The sequence below is a fragment of the Takifugu rubripes genome, unplaced genomic scaffold (genome assembly GCF_901000725.2).
Source record: "Takifugu rubripes unplaced genomic scaffold, fTakRub1.2, whole genome shotgun sequence".
Lineage (NCBI taxonomy): Eukaryota > Metazoa > Chordata > Actinopteri > Tetraodontiformes > Tetraodontidae > Takifugu > Takifugu rubripes.
In genome coordinates this window covers 61,386-81,019 of record NW_021821643.1, presented here as the reverse complement: position 1 = coordinate 81,019, position 19,634 = coordinate 61,386, and the positions used below count along the sequence as shown (strand labels likewise).

Sequence of the window (19,634 nt, the reverse complement as noted above, 5' to 3'; positions counted from 1 at the left end):
CTCCTCTTCCTCACCAACAACCAGAAACAGGCTGACTGACTGGTTCCAGTCCACCATCCTGTCTCGTCCTCTCACTGCTTCCTTTTCCACTGGGACTTTTCCTCTCGCAGAATAAAAGCTTCTCTCCAGCAATAATAACTGTAATTTGCCAGCTTTGATCAATAAAGTAAATCTGTCTGAACAGGAAGCTGAATCCTCGTTGTGAGGTCACCAAACTCTTTGTAGTTTGATGTCATTTTTTCATCTTTGTTGATGAATTTCTGGACCGATGACAGCGTCTCGATCACTTCCTGTTTGACATGTTTGTTATTAGGAAGCGGCAGAATGAGACGGTTGCTGCTCACATGTTGATCTTTAGGGACGATATTGGAAGACACAGAAGATTTCCTGTTTATTACGGAGAAATCCAGAAATGGTTCGTTGATCATTACATACAAATTAAGTCCGAATAATTCTAAAAGTGTCCAGAAGATAAATGTGGTGAGAAGATGCTGCAAGGAGCCGAAGGTTGCTGTGAAGGTTTCTGCGTCTCTTTCAGCGTTGCTCCCCCAGAACGTGTGGTTTCACTGTTGCTAGGACACCATCACAGGAAGCACACAGCCGCAGCACAGGAAGTGATTTTATCGGTCTCGTCCCCACAGTCACACTCTGGCCTGCTGCACCTGCTCATCGTCTGCAACAGGTTCTCAGGCTGCAGAACCTTCCAGAAGACACCTGTGGACCCATTTAACAGGCCAGGTCTTCTGGCTTCTGCCCGCTCAGCAGCATCCACTCAGCTTCTTCTCAGCACCTTCATGGGGCACAAATTAGTCAGTAAAATCCCTTCTGGAAGGGGATCAACAGGATCGGCTCAAATCAGCATTTCCCTTCTAACAATAGTTGATATTTAAAACCCGTTTGGAAGCATCTCCACAGGATCTTCAGCAACGTGAGTTGTGATGGAGGCCCCAAGATTCAGGTCAGGATTATGAAGTCAGTGACCAGATAAACCAGAACAACTGCTCTTCATCTTTAGGCCCCTTTAGCAAACCAGAGAAAAGCACTGGGCGCTGTGGGGCTTTGATGTTTCAGATCAAAGTCTCTCTGGAATCTATGTTACCAACTGAATCAGCTCTTCCTTGGTCCACCATCAGCGCCTCCTAAAGACATTAAAATCCGGCCGTGCCGTGGACAAGGAGGGGAAGTGTTTCAGGTCTCCAGATGGGTCAGGGTCTGAGTACGAGACTGCTGAAGAGTGGGCTGATGGAGGTCAGGGAGGAGGCTGGGTGAGCCCAGATGATGAACGTTCCTGTACAAATCAAGTTCCACTTAAAGTGTCAGACGGGTGGGAAGCTGGACATGAGGCTGCAGAGCAGGAGTTATGGAAGAGTGACGAAGAAAAGTGTTCAGCTGATGAAGAGTTGGCACGGAACACTGGTACACAATCAGTTTCCAGAGATCAGGCAGGTGAGCAAGGCACGCTCACTTTCACCTGTGAGCCTCAAACAGGAAGTGTGTTTAACGAAAACCCCTCAGATAACAAGGGAGGTGCGTTTGATTCAGATCCCACGACTGAAGCACAGGGAGGAGGTGCGTTTGATTCAGACCCTTTTGCAGAAACACAGGGAGGAGGTGCGTTTGATTCAGACCCTTTTGCTAAAACAATCAATCAATCAATCTTTATTTATATAGCGTCTTATACAATCAAAATTGCTTCAAGGCGCTTTCCAGAATCCCAGGGCCTGACCCCAGACAAGCAACAGTGGCAAGGAAAAACTCCCCTTTAACAGGAAGAAACCTTGAGCAGGACCAGGCTCATGTCGGGGGACCCTCCTGCTGATGGCCGGCTAGGTAAAGAGAGAGGAGAGGGGGGAGGACAGGTAGAGGATAGGATAGGTAGGAGAGGAGAGGAGAGGAGAGGGGTAGAGGAGAGGAGAGGAGAGGAGAGGGGTAGAGGAGAGGAGAAGTAGAGTGAAGGGGAGGTAGAGGAGAGGAGAAGGCAAAGGAGGAGGAGGGGAAAGAGGAGAGGAGAGGAGAGGAGAGGGAGAGGAAAAGGAGAAGGAGGGGGAGAGGAGAGGAGAGGAGAGGAGAGGAGAGGAGAGGAGAGGAGAGGAGAGGAGAGGCACAGAGCACAGAAACACACACAAAAAATATGATGCACAATCACTTCAGCGGGGCCGGAGGTCATTATGCAGCTCCGAGGGCGGCGATACCTGTAAATAAATAGAAGGGGGGGGAGCAGAAAAACTACACAAGAATCAGCATAACTAGTCTGCTTGATGAGGAGAGGAAAGGAGAGGAGGGGAGAGGAAACCATGACCCAGTGGAGTGACAGAGGCCTGTCAGGTGATCATGTTTCCGGACCCCGGCAGCCTCGGCCTATAACAGCATAACTAAGATGTGACCTAACGATTAGACGACCCCCTAAGTGTGATAATTTGTCTGTCTATGACAGTAACTGGAACTACTGAATTAGTAACAATAAGCTTTTTCAAAGAGGTAGGTTTTGAGTCTGATCTTAAAAGTAGCGATGGAGTCAGCCTCCCGTACCTGGACAGGGAGCTGGTTCCATAGCAGGGGGGCCTGGACAGGGAGATGGTTCCATAGCAGGGGGGCCTGGTAGCTAAATGCTCGGCCCCCCATTCTACCCCTAGAGACTGTGGGGACCACAAGTAGACCAGCATTCTGAGAGCGGAGCGGTCTATTGGGCTGATAAGGTGTCACTAGCTCCTCCAGGTAGGATGGAGCTAGGCCTCTGAGGACCTGGTAGGTCAAAAGAAGGGTTTTAAAAATTATTCTAAATTTAACAGGCAGCCAATGAAGAGACGCCAGTACAGGAGTAATGTGATCTCTTTTGTCAATACCTGTCAGAACTCTGGCTGCAGCATTTTGGATCAACTGGAGGCTTCTTAAAGAGTTGTTTGGACACCCTGATAATAAAGAATCACAATAGTCCAGCCTGAAGGAACAAATGCTGGACTAACTTTTCAGCATCATGGTGGGTCAGTAGCTTCCTGATCTTTGTGATGTTCCTCAAGTGAAAAAAGGCACTTCTAGAGACTAATTTAATGTGTGAGTTGAAGGAGAGATTTTGATCAAAAGTTACTCCAAGATTCCTCACAGAGAGACTAGATGTTAATGAGATACCATCTAGAGTGATCATGTGATCTAATCTATCCCTGAGAGGTTCAGGACCAAACACCATGACCTCAGTTTTTCCTGGGTTAAGGAGGAGGAAATTTGAAGACATCCAGGACTTTATGTCTTTAAGACAGGTCTGGAGCTTCCCTAACTTCTCTGTCTCTTCGGGTTTCATGGATAAATAAAGCTGAGTGTCGTCAGCATAACAATGAAAATTTATCCCATGCTGCTGAATAATGTTCCCTAAGGGAAGCATGTACAATGTGAAGAGGATTGGTCCGAGTACAGAACCTTGAGGAACTCCATGGCTAACCCTACTGTATGAGGAGGGAACACCATGGACATGGGCAAACTGGTATCTATCAGATAAGTATGATCTAAACCAGTCTAGTGCTGTCCCTTTAATCCCAATCACATGTTCCAGTCTATGTAACAGGATGCTGTGATCAACTGTATCAAAAGCAGCACTGAGGTCCAGCAGAACCAGCATAGAGACCAGTCCATGATCGGAAGCTATGAGAAGATCATTAGTGACTTTAAGAAGTGCTGTTTCTGTGCTGTGGTGAGCTCTAAAGCCTGACTGAAACATCTCAAACAGGCTGTTCCTCTGCAGGTGCTCCAGTAACTGAGTCACCACCACCTTCTCTAGAACTTTAGAGATAAAAGGAAGGTTGGATATTGGCCTATAATTTGCTAAGACATCAGGATCCAGTGATGGTTTTTTAAGCAACGGCTTAATCACTCCCACCTTGTAGGACCGGGGTCCATAACCTGACACTAAAGAACCATTGATCTGGTCCAGGATAGAACTGCCTGTCAGTGGTAGAACATCCTTCAACAGGTGTGTTGGGATGGGATCTAAAAGACACGTGGTGGTCTTGGATTTCTGAATTAGGCCTGGTTAGCTTTCTCTCTGATAGCTAGAACTTTATCAGTGAAGAAGCTCATGAAGTCTTCACCACTCAGGGAAGAAGGGATACGTGGATCTAAAACACTGTGACTTTTAGTTAATTTGGCCACAGTGCTGAAAAGAAACCTGGGGTTACTCTTATTTTCCTCAATCAAAGAAGAAACATAAGCTGTTCTAGCCTTGTGAAGGGCCTTTTTGTAAACTAATAGACAGTCTTTCCAGGCTACGTGGTAGCTGTCTATTTTACAAGAATGCCACTTCCTTTCCAGTCTTCGCACTTTCTGCTTGAGGGTCCTGATATGTGAATTATACCAGGGGGCACACCTCCTCTGATTTACTATTTTCTTTTTCAGGGGGGCAACAGAATCAAGCGTGATTCTCAGTGAGGTTGCTGCACCTTCAGCAATAGAGTCGACCTCAGCAGGGCTAAGATTATAATGATTGTAATGACTGATCCCTGGGGAAACACACGGTGGTCCTGGGATCAGCACAGGGATCACTTCCTTAAACTTAGCTACAGCATTATCTGAGAGACATCTGCTATAGTAAGACTTTGTTCTGAGCATAGAAGAATCCTTAATCATAAATGTAAAAGTGATCAAAGAATGGTCTGACAGGACTGGGTTCTGAGGGAACACTGACACATGTTCTACCTCAACACCATAAGCCAGAACTAGATCTAAGGTGTGGTTGAAGCTATGAGTTGGTTGGTTTATCTGCTGGAGGAAACCAACTGACTCAAGTAATGAAATGAAGCCACTTCTAAAGCTGTCATTTATAACGTTCATATGGATATTAAAGTCTCCAATGATAATGACTTTGTCCGTTCTAAGGACCAAGTCAGATAAGAAATCAGAGAACTCAGACAGGAACTCTGAATATGGCCCAGCAGGGGGCCGATATACAACTACAAACAAACAAACAAACAAACAGAAAGTGGAGGTGCGTTTGAGTCAGACCCTTTTGCTCAAACAGAAAGTGGAGGTGCGTTTGATTCAGACCCTTTTGCTGAAACACAGGGAGGAGGTGCGTTTGATTCAGACCCTTTTGCTCAAACAGAAAGTGGAGGTGCGTTTGATTCAGACCCTTTTGCTCAAACAGAAAGTGGAGGTGCGTTTGATTCAGACCCTTTTGCTGAAACACAGGGAGGAGGTGCGTTTGATTCAGACCCTTTTGCTCAAACAGAAAGTGGAGGTGCGTTTGATTCAGACCCTTTTGCTCAAACAGAAAGTGGAGGTGCGTTTGAGTCAGACCAGTGTGTCAACAGTTTCCCAGAAACATGTTCAGGTACTGAAGATGGCGTCTGGACCTCCGAGCCCTGGCGGGACTCTGCATACGTCTCAGCTGAGGGAGTTAAAGCTGTAAACAGAATTCACAAAGAACCAGAAAATTCAGACATGTCAGAAGATGAAGCTGCAAACCGAAGACTTGGAAAGTTGTATCAAGAGCTAGATACAGAGAAGGAAGAGGTATTGGTCTTTCTCAACTCCGCCCTGTGGTAGAAACCAGCCTCGTGTAGAAATGAATGGAGAATCCTTTATGGTGTCTTCTACCCTTCCACAGAGTCCTCAAACCTGGACCCCAGCCTGAGCTCCTCCTACACCTCCTCTTGCTTGCTTTATCTGTGTGTCCATCCCATCCTCCGGTTCCACATTTGGTTATCTTTAAGGTGTCACCGTTGCAGCGTGCTAACAATGTTTGTGTCTTTGTGCTTTACTCCAGGTCACCAGTGCGTTTAACGGCCTGTCCCAGGTAACCTGTTCTAATCTGTTAAACGGGTCTGAGATTGAACCTTTGCTTGACTGGCTGATGAACCCCTCCACCAGACGGATCCCTCAGAACGGAGGGAGGAATCGATTGGATACCATCATGTGATTGAGTCATGTGTCTTCTCCACCGGGGAGACAACAACAACAACAACAACAACAACAACAACAGCAGCAGCAAATATAGCAACAACAACAACAGTAGCAGCAACAACAACAACAAATATAGCAACAACAACAAATATGTAAACAACAACAACAAATATCGCAACAACAGCCCACAAAGGTTGAATGTCAGTCAGAACCAAAGAGGTTTTAAATGAAAGATGTGTGTCGGACCAGTAAAGTGTGTTTTGTGAATCATCATGACCAGTGTGGGTCAGTGTTAGTTAGTGTGGGTTAGTGTTAGTTAGTGTGGGTTAGTGTTAGTTAGTGTGGGTTAGTGTTAGTGTGGGTTAGTGTGGGTTATTGAGAGTGTGGGTCAGTGTTAGTTAGTGTGGGTTAGTGTGGGTTAGTGTGGGTTATTGATAGTGTGGGTCAGTGTTAGTTAGTGTGGGTTAGTGTTAGTTAGTGTGGGTTAGTGTGGGTTATTAATAGTGTGGGTCAGTGTTAGTTAATGTGGGTTAGTGTTAGTGTGGGTCAGTGAGGGTTAGTGTTAGTGTGGGTTAGTGCTAGTTAGTGTGGGTTAATGTTAGTGTGGGTTAGTGTTAGTTAGTGTGGGTTAGTGTGTTAGTGTGGGTCAGTGCTTGTGTGGGTTATTGTTAGTCAGTGTGGGTCAGCGTTAGTGTGGGTTAGTGCTAGTGTGGGTTAGTGTTAGTTAGTGTGGGTTAGTGTTAGTGTGGGTCAGTGCTAGTGTGGGTTATTGTTAGTCAGTGTGGGTCAGCGTTAGTGTGGGTTATTGTTAGTGTGGGTTAGTGTTAATGTGGGTTAGTGTTAGTGTGGGTTAGTGTTAGTTAGTGTGGGTTAGTGTTAGTATGGGTCAGTGCTAGTGTGCGTTAGGGTTAGTGTGGGTTAGTGTTAGTGTGGGTTAGTGTTAGTTAGTGTGGGTTAGTGTTAGTGTGGGTCAGCGTTAGTGTGGGTTAGTGTTAGTGTGGATTAGTGTTGGCTTAGTATTCATATGGGTTAGTATTAGTGTAGATCAGTGCTAGTGTGGGTTATTGTTAGTCAGTGTGGGTCAGCGTTAGTGTGGGTTAGTGTTAGTTAGTGTGGGTTAGTGTTAGTATGGGTCAGTGCTAGTGTGCGTTAGGGTTAGTGTGGGTTAGTGTTAGTGTGGGTCAGCGTTAGTGTGGGTTAGTGTTAATGTGGATTAGTGTTGGCTTAGTATTCATATGGGTTAGTATTAGTGTAGATTAGGGTTAGTGTGGGTTAATGTTAGTCAGTCTGGGTTAGTTAAAGTACTGTAACGGTTAGTCTGGCATGTTGATGTTGAGGGTTTAGTGGAAGTAAATGTTATAATGTGACTCGTTGTGACTCGTTTGTGTTTCACCTGTCTGCTCCCCAGGATGCGGCTCCGCCCTCTTTTTTTGCTGATTTTGATCAAATGGTAAGTTTAACCAGGTCAGGCTTTATAGACAGGTTTAGTTTAACGAGGTTCATCAGTTTCAGAAAAATGGGTTTCAGATTTGAAAATTGTGTAAATTGAAAGCAGAGAAAGTGCTGGAAACCTGCTGCTGTTATCAGGCTGATCAGTATTGATAGAGATCATTAGTGATCTGCTGACGTTTGCATCTGACAGCATCTTCAGATGGTAACCAAGGTCCAACAGTGCAGTTGTGGTTTAGTCTAGTTCTATTAGTGATTCATCTAGATCACATTATCTCCTATTAAGAAACTCAGTTCTAGTTCTGGTTCGAGTTGAAAGGAACATGTCAGGAGCCAGTTTTGGGTTCACACCAAGTTTTCTCTACAAGAACGAGGTTAAAACAGAACCAAGTGAGGTTCCTGAAGCTCCAGACACAGAAGCTCCTGAGGAACAGGAGGCTACAGCTCCCCCTGCTGGTGAGGAGCCCGCAGCACCTGCTGAAGAAGAGGAAGAGAAGAGTGAAGAAGAGGAGGTGAAGCCGACTACAGCTCCTTCCACTGAGGAAGAGCTGGAGCCCACTGTTGCTCCCTCTGATGAAGTGATGGAGGAGACTGAAGCGCCACCTGCTGGTGAGGAGGACACAGAGGGATCAGGCAGTCTGGAGAAGGAGAAGCCAGTCGTAAGTGAACAGCATGATCTTCATCCTTGATACATCTGGTCAGTCGGCAGGTTCATCTTCATCATCACCACCATGGCCAGGAGTATCTTCATCATCAGCAAACTCATCATCCTCATCAAGATGATCTTCATCATCAAACTCATTATCCTCATCAAGATGATCTTCATCATCATCATTAAGATTGTCTTCATCATCATCAAGATGATCTTCATCACCATCCTCATCAAGATGATCTTCATCATCAGCAAACTCATCATCAAGATGATCTTCATCATCAAACTCATCATCAAACTCATCATCCTCATCAAGATTATCTTCATCATCATCAAGATGATCTTCATCATCATCATTAAGATTATCATCATCATGATCTTCATCACCATCCTCATAAAGATGATCTTCATCATCAGCAAACTCACCATCATGAAGACCTTCATGATGATGATGATCAAGATGATCTTCATCATCATTAAGATTGTCTTCATCACCATCAGGATTATCTTCATCATCCTCATCCTCATCATCTTGTATCAATCAATACTTCACTCAGTTTCTAATAAACGTGAATGTTTTCCTTTGAAGGTACCTGAGGAACCTTCATCCATCCAGGAGGCGGAGCTTGATGAGGTTTCTTTTTCATTTGTGTTGATTTTGCTTGTTTTCAATTTTAATACGTCTTAAATAAAAATGTTGTCTGTAGATTCCTGGTGCTGACCAAACATGTGCGGATGAAGCAGCTCCGCTGGTAAATATAAAGAACAACAACAACAACAACAACACTAATAATAATAGTTTTGGGGGCCGCTGACACGATTGTCTCATTAATGTGAATGAAGTTCAAACCCTAAATCAGAGCTCCCTCATTGGAGACGAGTGTTTCAGCTCCTCTGACCCGGTTCTGTTTTGATCTGGGATCACGTCTTCCTGTCGTTGCAGGAAAACATGCCGATCCCGTCAGTGATCATCGAACCCGCCTCCAGTAATGAAGGTGACGACGACCGCGATGGTGACATCATCTCGCCCACCGCCGCCAGTGACAACGATGTGACCACGGTGAGCCAGACCATGAAACACATGAGTCCATCTGGAGGCGTGTCCGGGCTCCCGGATGACTTCCTGTACAAGGTGAGACTTCCTTCAAGGCCAATAATCCGACCCGGACCCTGACCCTGATCCTGATCCTGATCCTGACCCTGATCCTGATCCTGACCCTGATCCCGACCCTGACTCTGACCGTGATCCTGACCCTGATCCCGACCCTGACTCTGACCCTGATCCTGACCCTGACCCTGTGTGACGGGTGCAGTTAGGACCCAAATGCAGCACTCTGGAAAGCTGGACCGTAGTAATGATTTTTATTAACACACGGGCAAACAGGAACTCAGGCAGACCAGGAAACACAGGAAATAGTCCGTTCTTCAGGCTCTGGGCCCGCACAAAGTCTATGGGTTGCAGGCTCGGGGAGTGGGACGAGCAGCAGCGAAGTCTAAACCAGGTGAGCAGACAGGAACCAGAGACGCTGAGGCAGAAGTCGTAGTCAGGGGCAGAAAGCAGGTAGGTTGTCCGGGGAACAGGCAAGGCAGGCAGAACGAAGACAGGCAGGGTCGGTAACGGGTAATCCGGCAGGGAAACAACGCTGGAAAGTCACGCATGAAAGCAGAAGAACAATCTGGCACTGAGTGAGTGTGAGGCTGGAGAATATATACTGGTAGGTGAGCTGATTGATGAGTGAGGGCAGGTGTGTGATCAGAGGGTGTGGTGTGAGCAGGGCAGTGGAAAAGTACTGGGACAGGAGGGAACTGGGGAAAAGGGGCTGTGACACCCTGACCTTGATCCCGACCCTGACCTTGATCCCGACCCTGATCCTGACCCCGACCCTGACCGTGATCCTGACCCCGACCCTGGCAGGAAGTTCCCAGCAGGACCACAGGTGACACCTCTGTGTCTTCAGGTGGAGACGATGCACGACTTTGAAGCAGCCAACTCAGACGAACTTGAACTGAAGAGAGGTGACGTGGTTCTGGTGGTGCCCACCGAGTCGGCGGAGGATCAGGTGAGAATGGAACCAGACACACCTGCCAGGACCACAAACACATTTGAATATTTCAGCTGTGTGGCTGAAACCTTGATTACATTTATTTGTCAGTCAAAACATTTGAACCTTTTTATTGTTACTAAAACTCAAAAACGTCCTAAAGAAAAACCCCACAAACACGAGTTGACAAAGTTCTGCTGAGACCCAGGAGAAGCACAGGAGAAGCACAGGAGAACCACAGGAGAACCACAGGAGAACCACAGGAGAGCTTCGCTCAGGTGGAGACGTGCTAAATGGAGCAGGTGCATAAAACAAAGGCGTCACCTGATGTCACTGTTGCTCCGACTACAGAAAACAGCCGCAGGTGTTTAGGGATGAGCTGAGGTCAGATTGTCCTGCGTTAACGTTGCGCTGTTGTTGTTGTTGTTGTTGTTGTTGTTGTTGTTGTTGTTGTTGTTGTTGTGGCAGGACGCTGGTTGGCTCACGGGTATCAAAGAAAGCGAGTGGTTAGCACGCGGTGCTAGCGCCCAGAAAGGACTGTTTCCAGAGAACTTTACGCAGCGTTTGGAATAAGAAGACTCGCGACGCTGTAAAAAACAAGACGTGAGCAGAAGTTTGAGGCAACATCAGAGCAACATCAGCAACTGCCTGGAGGCACCTGGTGCAACCGTGGGCAGGTCACCACCAGGTTCCTCTGCACAGCAAAACTGGTGCCAACGTCTCGTTTGATCCTGGAAATTACGAAGCATGACATGATAGTCTGGCCCCCCCACAAACAACCAATATTCTCCTGTTGTTGGAAGACGTGACTTTAACTGGGAAAAACATCTGGACCGGAACAGCGGAAGAAAAGAGAGAAAAGGATCCTCTGTTGCTCCAGACGTGTTTGATTGCTGTGGAATATTCTAGAATCTGTAGTCATGTGACCTATTTAAATGTTCTGGAGTCTGCCAGGGAGTCGGTGAGGACGCGTCCGTTGGCGAGTTCCTACCTGCGAGTGTTTGGTGATCAAGTCTCTGTTCTGTGTTTCTGCCAAAATAATGTTGCTTATTGATTTAATAGTAGAGCTAATTGATCCAGACCATAAGTCACAGCGACGCTGTTTGATGCAATTTATGTTGTGTGTTTATTCCTGGTGTGTTGGACACTTCTGATGTCACTTCCTTTGACCTTGATGGTGTAGATCCGTGACCTTGATGCCACAAATCACTTGTTTATGTCATCAATAAATGAGTCCTGGGAACATTTTGGCTTCTTTATCGTTCATGATCCAACCGCACACATACAGTTGGGGGGGGGGGGGGGGGGGGGGGGGGGCAGAGCTTCCATGAACTTTGAGCAGAACTGACGTCAGCAGGAACCATCAGAACTGGAGGATGAAGAGTGAAGAACAGCAAAGTCTTGAAAATGTGAAACATTCCAAACGTCACAAACTTCTTCACTTTATTTCATCCTCCTCAAACTCATGAACAAATCTCAAGGTCACAATATCTGCAGAGGATCAATGAAGGTCACGTGAAGCCGTCAGAGGCTTCTTCTCCCATCGTTCCTCCATGAAGGTGCTGAGAAGAAGCTGAGTGGATGCTGCTGAGCGGGCAGAAGCCAGAAGACCTGGCCTGTTAAATGGGTCCACAGGTGTCTTCTGGAAGGTTCTGCAGCCTGAGAACCTGTTGCAGACGATGAGCAGGTGCAGCAGGCCAGAGTGTGACTGTGGGGACGAGACCGATAAAATCACTTCCTGTGCTGCGGCTGTGTGCTTCCTGTGATGGTGTCCTAGCAACAGTGAAACCACACGTTCTGGGGGAGCGACGCTGAAAGAGACGCAGAAACCTTCACAGCAACCTTCGGCTCCTTGCAGCATCTTCTCACCACATTTATCTTCTGGACGTTTACAGTCACGTCAATAAAATGTAAACATCAACTCTGAGCAAAAGGGAAACCTTGAAAATCGGTTCATAGGTTCTAATCGTGATGATTTATCTTTGATGTTTTAGAGAAATGAATGAGCAGAACCACATTTCAGAGCTGCTGAGACTGCTGTCGTCATGGAGACCTGTTTCCTGTTTGTGGTGAGGTGGGCGGGGCATCAGCAGCAGGGGCTGATGGGGGCTGAGAGGAGCTGGATCAGTCCTGCCTCCGGCCCACCAAAGCAACAATGCAGCCGTTCACACCTGCGGCTCTCTGCTTCCTCTGCTCAGGTGAGTGTTTCCAGCCAGCCAGGACACGACCACCACACACACGCTGACTTCAGCTGCCTGTCCCCGTCTCTACAGGGCTGGTTGTCATAGAAACGCAGCTGACCCAGGACCAGATCTCAGTGACCAGGAGAGCTGGTAAAAGTGCCTCAATAAGATGTGGAGGAATCAATGATTGTGATTATAATTATGTGTTCTGGTACCAGAAGAAGGAATCAGGCATGTTTGAAGTGCTCCTGTATGTTGTTAAGAGCAGCGGTTCAATCACGCGGTACTCTCATGCTGACCAAGATGATTTCTCAGCTAAGATTCAGCAGAACAACTGTGAGTTGCTCATCTTCTCAGTTAAACCCTCTCACGCTGCCTCATATTACTGCTCCTGTTGGAAGAGTGGAACCACAGTGAGAGAAGATGTGAGGCACCTGAACAAAAACCAACTGCTGTGGATCAATATCCTTTCTGATGGAAATCTGATGTCTGGAACCAGAAAGACCTGATGTCTGGAACCAGGAAGATCTGATGTCTGGAACCAGGAAGACCTGATGTCTTGAACCAGGAAGATCTGATGTCTGGAACCAGGAAGACCTGATGTCTGGAACCAGGAACACCTGATGTCTTGAACCAGGAAGATCTGATGTCTGGAACCAGGAAGACCTGATGTTTGGAACCAGGAAGACCTGATGTCTGGAACCAGGAAGACCTGATGTCTGGAACCAGGAAGATCTGATGTCTGGAACCAGGAAGATCTGATGTCTGGAACCAGGAAGATCTGATGTCTGGAACCAGGAAGATCTGATGTCTGGAACCAGGAAGACCTGATGTCTGGAACCAGGAAGATCTGATGTCTGGAACCAGGAAGACCTGATGTCTGGAACCAGGAAGACCTGATGTTTGGAACCAGGAAGACCTGATGTCTGGAACCAGGAAGACCTGATGTCTGGAACCAGGAAGATCTGATGTCTGGAACCAGGAAGACCTGATGTCTGGAACCAGGAAGACCTGATGTCTGGAACCAGGAAGATCTGATGTCTGGAACCAGGAAGATCTGATGTCTGGAACCAGGAAGACCTGATGTCAGAGTCACCTGTACTGAAACAGGAATCTTCAGGATCAGAACCTCGACTCAAATGTTCAGCAGCAGATTTTGTCCTTCTCCGTTTCACTGTGTCTTGTCATGATTTTTGGATCTGGAACCAGACTCGTCGTCTCAGGTGAGAATCAAACTTTGCTCCAAACCTTTTAATAATAATCAAAAGACAAAAAAGAAATATTGACACTCAAGAAGATTATCTATGAAACCATAAACACAAGAGCACAGACGGGAATTTAGCTGGATTTATCTGTGGATTATTGGTGAATAAATGGGTGGATTATCAATGGATTATTGGTGAATAAATGGGTAGATTATCAGTGGATTATTGGTGAATAAATGGGTAGATTATCTGAGGATTATTGGTGAATAAATGGGTAGATTATCAGTGGATTATTGGTGAATAAATGGGTCGATTATCAGTGGATTATTGGTGAATAAATGGGTAGATTATCGGTGGAGTATTGGTGAATAAATGGGTAGAATATCTGTGGATTATTGGTGAATAAATGGGTCAATTATCGGTGGATTATTGGTGAATTAATGGGTAGATTATCTGAGGATTATTGGTGAATAAATGGGTAGATTATCTAAGGATTATTGGTGAATAAATGGGTAGATTATCGGTAGATTATTGGTGAATAAATGCGTAGATTATCAGTGGATTATTGGTGAATAAATGGGTAGATTATCTGAGGATTATTGGTGAATAAATGGGTAGATTATCAATGGATTATTGGTGAATAAATGGGTCGATTATCAGTGGATTATTGGTGAATAAATGGGTAGATTATCGGTGGATTATTGGTGAATTAATGGGTAGATTATTTGAGGATTATTGGTGAATAAATGGGTAGATTATTTGAGGATTATTGGTGAATAAATGGGTAGATTATCAATGGATTATTGGTGAATAAATGGGTCGATTATCAGTGGATTATTGGTGAATAAATGGGTCGATTATCAGTGGATTATTGGTGAATAAATGGGTAGATTATCAGAAGATTATTGGTGAATAATTGGGTAGAATTTTTGAGGATTATTGGTGAATAAATGGGTAGATTATCGGTGGATTATTGGTGAATTAATGGGTAGATTATCAGTAGATTATCGGTGAATTAATGGGTAGAATTTTTGAGGATTATTGGTGAATTAATGGGTAGATTATCGGTAGATTATTGGTGAATAAATGGGTAGATTATCTGTGGATTATTGGTGAATAAATGGGTAGATTGTTTGAGGATTATTGGTGAATAAAACGGTGGATTATCAGAAGATTATTGGTGAATAATTGGGTAGATTATCGGTGGATTATTGGTGAATTAATGGGTAGAATATCGGTGGATCATTGGTGAATTAATGGGTAGAATATCGGTGGATTATTGGTGAATTAATGGGTAGATTATTTGAGGATTATTGGTGAATAAATGGGTAGATTATCGATTATGAATGAGTTGTGTGAGCGCACGATGTGCATGTGTGGTTGAGCTGACCTCTGACCTCCAGCGTTGACCCCTCAGGGCCAGTGAGAGCAGTAACTCTGGTGTCTCACCACAGATGCGGCGCTGGTCCAGCCTGTGTTGAGCGTGTACCCAGCAGCATCCAGAGATCCTCTGGAGGGGAGGACCGCCCTGCTGTGTGTGGCCTCAGACATGGTTCCTCCTCTGGTGAGGTTCTCCTGGAGGAGACAACGGGCCGACAGTGCTGTGGAGGAGTCACCTCCTGCCCATGAAGAAGAGCTGCAGCTCAGAGAGCCGGGCCGCATCACCTCCATCAGACTGCTGGACCGGGACGCCGTCCACACCTATAAATACCGCTGCTCCGTGCAGCACGAGGGGGGGGCGGTGAAGGCCCAGTCCCAGCAAGGTGCTGATGTCCTGTCCCTCAGCCATCTTGAGACACCTTCAGGTGGGCTGATCTTTCTTCTTCACTGTGTTTGTCTTCCAGAGGTTGCACCAGTTCGCCCGTCCATCCCTACGTCTGTCCCCCCGTCCATCCCCCCGACTGTCCCCCCGTCCATCCCCCCGTCCATCCCTCCGTCCATCCCCCCGTCCATCCCTCCATCCATCCCCCCGTCTGTGCTGAGGATGAAGCTGCTCTCTTTTGTCTACACGGCCCTGATGATGAAGAGTCTGCTGAGCTGCTGTGGAATCTCTCTGCTCCTCTTCCTCACCAACAACCAGAAACAGGCTGACTGACTGGTTCCAGTCCACCATCCTGTCTCGTCCTCTCACTGCTTCCTTTTCCACTGGGACTTTTCCTCTCGCAGAATAAAAGCTTCTCTCCAGCAATAATAACTGTAATTTGCCAGCTTTGATCAATAAAGTAAATCTGTCTGAACAGGAAGCTGAATCCTCGTTGTGAGGTCACCAAACTCTTCGTAGTTTGATGTCATTTTTTCATCTTTGTTGATGAATTTCTGGACCGATGACAGCGTCTCGATCACTTCCTGTTTGACATGTTTGTTATTAGGAAGCGGCAGAATGAGACGGTTGCTGCTCACATGTTGATCTTTAGGGACGATATTGGAAGACACAGAAGATTTCCTGTTTATTACGGAGAAATCCAGAAATGGTTCGTTGATCATTACATACAAATTAAGTCCGAATAATTCTAAAAGTGTCCAGAAGATAAATGTGGTGAGAAGATGCTGAAAGGAGCCGAAGGTTGCTGTGAAGGTTTCTGCGTCTCTTTCAGCGTTGCTCCCCCAGAACGTGTGGTTTCACTGTTGCTAGGACACCATCACAGGAAGCACACAGCCGCAGCACAGGAAGTGATTTTATCGGTCTCGTCCCCACAGTCACACTCTGGCCTGCTGCACCTGCTCATCGTCTGCAACAGGTTCTCAGGCTGCAGAACCTTCCAGAAGACACCTGTGGACCCATTTAACAGGCCAGGTCTTCTGGCTTCTGCACGCTCAGCAGCATCCACTCAGCTTCTTCTCAGCACCTTCATGGGGCACAAATTAGTCAGTAAAATCCCTTCTGGAAGGGGATCAACAGGATCGGCTCAAATCAGCATTTCCCTTCTAACAATAGTTGATATTTAAAACCCGTTTGGAAGCATCTCCACAGGATCTTCAGCAACGTGAGTTGTGATGGAGGCCCCAAGATTCAGGTCAGGATTATGAAGTCAGTGACCAGATAAACCAGAACAACTGCTCTTCATCTTTAGGCCCCTTTAGCAAACTAGAGAAAAGCACTGGGCGCTGTGGGGCTTTGATGTTTCAGATCAAAGTCTCTCTGGAATCTATGTTACCAACTGAATCAGCTCTTCCTTGGTCCACCATCAGCGCCTCCTGAAGACATTAAAATCCGGCCGTGCCGTGGACAAGGAGGGGAAGTGTTTCAGGTCTCCAGATGGGTCAGGGTCTGAGTACGAGACTGCTGAAGAGTGGGCTGATGGAGGTCAGGGAGGAGGCTGGGTGAGCCCAGATGATGAACGTTCCTGTACAAATCAAGTTCCACTTAAAGTGTCAGACGGGTGGGAAGCTGGACATGAGGCTGCAGAGCAGGAGTTATGGAAGAGTGACGAAGAAAAGTGTTCAGCTGATGAAGAGTTGGCACGGAACACTGGTACACAATCAGTTTCCAGAGATCAGGCAGGTGAGCCTCAAACAGGAAGTGTGTTTAACGAAAACCCCTCAGATAACAAGGGAGGTGCGTTTGATTCAGATCCCACGACTGAAGCACAGGGAGGAGGTGCGTTTGATTCAGACCCTTTTGCTGAAACACAGGGAGGAGGTGCGTTTGATTCAGACCCTTTTGCTCAAACAGACAGTGGAGGTGCGTTTGAGTCAGACCAGTGTGTCAACAGTTTCCCAGAAACATGTTCAGGTACTGAAGATGGCGTCTGGACCTCCGAGCCCTGGCGGGACTCTGCATCCGTCTCAGCTGAGGGAGTTAAAGCTGTAAACAGAATTCACAAAGAACCAGAAAATTCAGACATGTCAGAAGATGAAGCTGCAAACCGAAGACTTGGAAAGTTGTATCAAGAGCTAGATACAGAGAAGGAAGAGGTATTGGTCTTTCTCAACTCCGCCCTGTGGTAGAAACCAGCCTCGTGTAGAAATGAATGGAGAATCCTTTATGGTGTCTTCTACCCTTCCACAGAGTCCTCAAACCTGGACCCCAGCCTGAGCTCCTCCTACACCTCCTCTTGCTTGCTTTATCTATGTGTCCATCCCATCCTCCGGTTCCACATTTGGTTATCTTTAAGGTGTCACCGTTGCAGCGTGCTAACAATGTTTGTGTCTTTGTGCTTTACTCCAGGTCACCAGTGCGTTTAATGGCCTGTCCCAGGTAACCTGTTCTAATCTGTTAAACGGGTCTGAGATTGAACCTTTGCTTGACTGGCTGATGAACCCCTCCACCAGACGGATCCCTCAAATATAGAAACAACAACCAATATGTAAACAACAACAACAAATATAGCAACAACAACAGTAGCAGCAACAACAACAACAACAAATATAGCAACAACAGCCCACAAAGGTTGAATGTCAGTCAGAACCAAAGAGGTTTTGAATGAAAGATGTGTGTCGGACCAGTAAAGTGTGTTTTGTGAATCATCATGACCAGTGTGGGTCAGTGTTAGTTAGTGTGGGTTAGAGTTAGTTAGTGTGGGTTAGTGTGGGTTAGTGTGGGTTATTGATAGTGTGGGTCAGTGTTAGTTAGTGTGGGTTAGTGATAGTGTGGGTTAGTGTTAGTGTGGGTTAGTGTGGGTTAGTGCTAGTTAGTGTGGGTTAATGTTAGTGTGGGTTAGTGCTCATTAGTGTGGGTTAGTGTTAGTGTTAGTTAGTGTGGGTTAGTGTGGGTTAGTGTGGGTTAGTGATAGTGTGGGTCAGTGTTAGTTAGTGTGGGTTAGTGATAGCGTGGGTTAGTGTTAGTGTGGGTTAGTGCTAGTTAGTGTGGGTTAATGTTAGTGTGGGTTAGTGCTCATTAGTGTGGGTTAGTGTTAGTTAGTGTGGGTTATTGTTAGTCAGTGTGGGTCAGCGTTAGTGTGGGTTAGTGTTAGTGTGGGTTAGTGTTGGCTTAGTATTGATATGGGTTAGTATTAGTGTAGATTAGGGTTAGTGTTGGTCAGTGTGGGTTAGTTAAAGTACTGTAACGGTTAGTCTGGCATGTTGATGTTGAGGGTTTAGTGGAAGTAAATGTTATAATGGGACTCGTTGTGACTCGTTTGTGTTTCACCTGTCTGCTCCCCAGGATGCGGCTCCGCCCTCTTTTTTTTGCTGATTTTGATAAAATGGTAAGTTTAACCAGGTCAGGCTTTATAGACAGGTTTAGTTTAACGAGGTTCATCAGTTTCAGAAAAATGGGTTTCAGATTTGAAAATTGTGTAAATTGAAAGCAGAGAAAGTGCTGGAAACCTGCTGCTGTTATCAGGCTGATCAGTATTGATAGAGATCATTAGTGATCTGCTGACGTTTGCATCTGACAGCATCTTCAGATGGTAACCAAGGTCCAACAGTGCAGTTGTGGTTTAGTCTAGTTCTATTAGTGATTCATCTAGATCACATTATCTCCTCTTAAGAAACTCAGTTCTAGTTCTGGTTGGAGTTGAAAGGAACATGTCAGGAGCCAGTTTTGGGTTCACACCAAGTTTTCTCTACAAGAATGAGGTTAAAACAGAACCAAGTGAGGTTCCTGAAGCTCCAGACACAGAAGCTCCTGAGGAACAGGAGGCTACAGCTCCCCCTGCTGGTGAGGAGCCCGCAGCACCTGCTGAAGAAGAGGAAGAGAAGAGTGAAGAAGAGGAGGTGAAGCCGACTACAGCTCCTTCCACTGAGGAAGAGCTGGAGCCCACTGTTGCTCCCTCTGATGAAGTGATGGAGGAGACTGAAGCGCCACCTGCTGGTGAGGAGGACACAGAGGGATCAGGCAGTCTGGAGAAGGAGAAGCCAGTCGTAAGTGAACAGCATGATCTTCATCCTTGATACATCTGGTCAGTCGGCAGGTTCATCTTCATCATCACCACCATGGCCGGGAGTATCTTCATCATCAGCAAACTCATCATCAAGATGATCTTCATCAGCAAACTCATCATCCTCATCAAGATGATCTTCATCATCAAACTCATTATCCTCATCAAGATGATCTTCATCATCATCATTAAGATTGTCTTCATCATCATCAAGATGATCTTCATCACCATCCTCATCAAGATGATCTTCATCATCAGCAAACTCATCATCAAGATGATCTTCATCATCAAACTCATCATCAAACTCATCATCCTCATCAAGATTATCTTCATCATCATCAAGATGATCTTCATCACCATCCTCATAAAGATGATCTTCATCATCAGCAAAC

General features: G+C 46.1%; 2 protein-coding genes across 2 annotated transcripts; both read left to right on the top strand.

The window, feature by feature from the left end:
* Positions 1-8,455: 8,455 nt before the first annotated feature.
* On the top strand, positions 8,456-11,278 carry LOC115248608 (amphiphysin-like). The gene is made up of 5 exons (XM_029832362.1): positions 8,456-8,624; positions 8,698-8,742; positions 8,934-9,122; positions 9,949-10,050; positions 10,501-11,278. The coding sequence occupies exons 3-5, from the start codon at positions 8,940-8,942 to the stop codon at positions 10,603-10,605; spliced, it is 390 nt and encodes a 129-aa protein (XP_029688222.1). The 5' UTR covers positions 8,456-8,624; positions 8,698-8,742; positions 8,934-8,939; the 3' UTR covers positions 10,606-11,278.
* Positions 11,279-12,093: 815 nt separating this feature from the next.
* LOC115248612 (uncharacterized) lies at positions 12,094-15,476 on the top strand (the record flags this gene model as incomplete). The annotated part of the gene is made up of 5 exons (XM_029832366.1): positions 12,094-12,230; positions 12,306-12,626; positions 13,394-13,438; positions 14,875-15,183; positions 15,265-15,476. Coding segments are annotated over exons 1-5 (930 nt in total), but the record flags the coding sequence as incomplete, so codon positions are not given.
* Between the last annotated feature and the right edge of the window lie 4,158 nt (positions 15,477-19,634).

Bases quoted from the DNA above. Each gene is read 5' to 3' on its own strand.
- LOC115248608 (XM_029832362.1), top strand. From the start codon at position 8,940: ATGCCGATCCCGTCAGTGATCATCGAACCCGCCTCCAGTAATGAAGGT. The intron at 9,123-9,948 runs GTGAGACTTCCT...CTGTGTCTTCAG, and splicing joins CGGATGACTTCCTGTACAAG to GTGGAGACGATGCACGACTT. The intron at 10,051-10,500 runs GTGAGAATGGAA...TTGTTGTGGCAG, and splicing joins CCGAGTCGGCGGAGGATCAG to GACGCTGGTTGGCTCACGGG.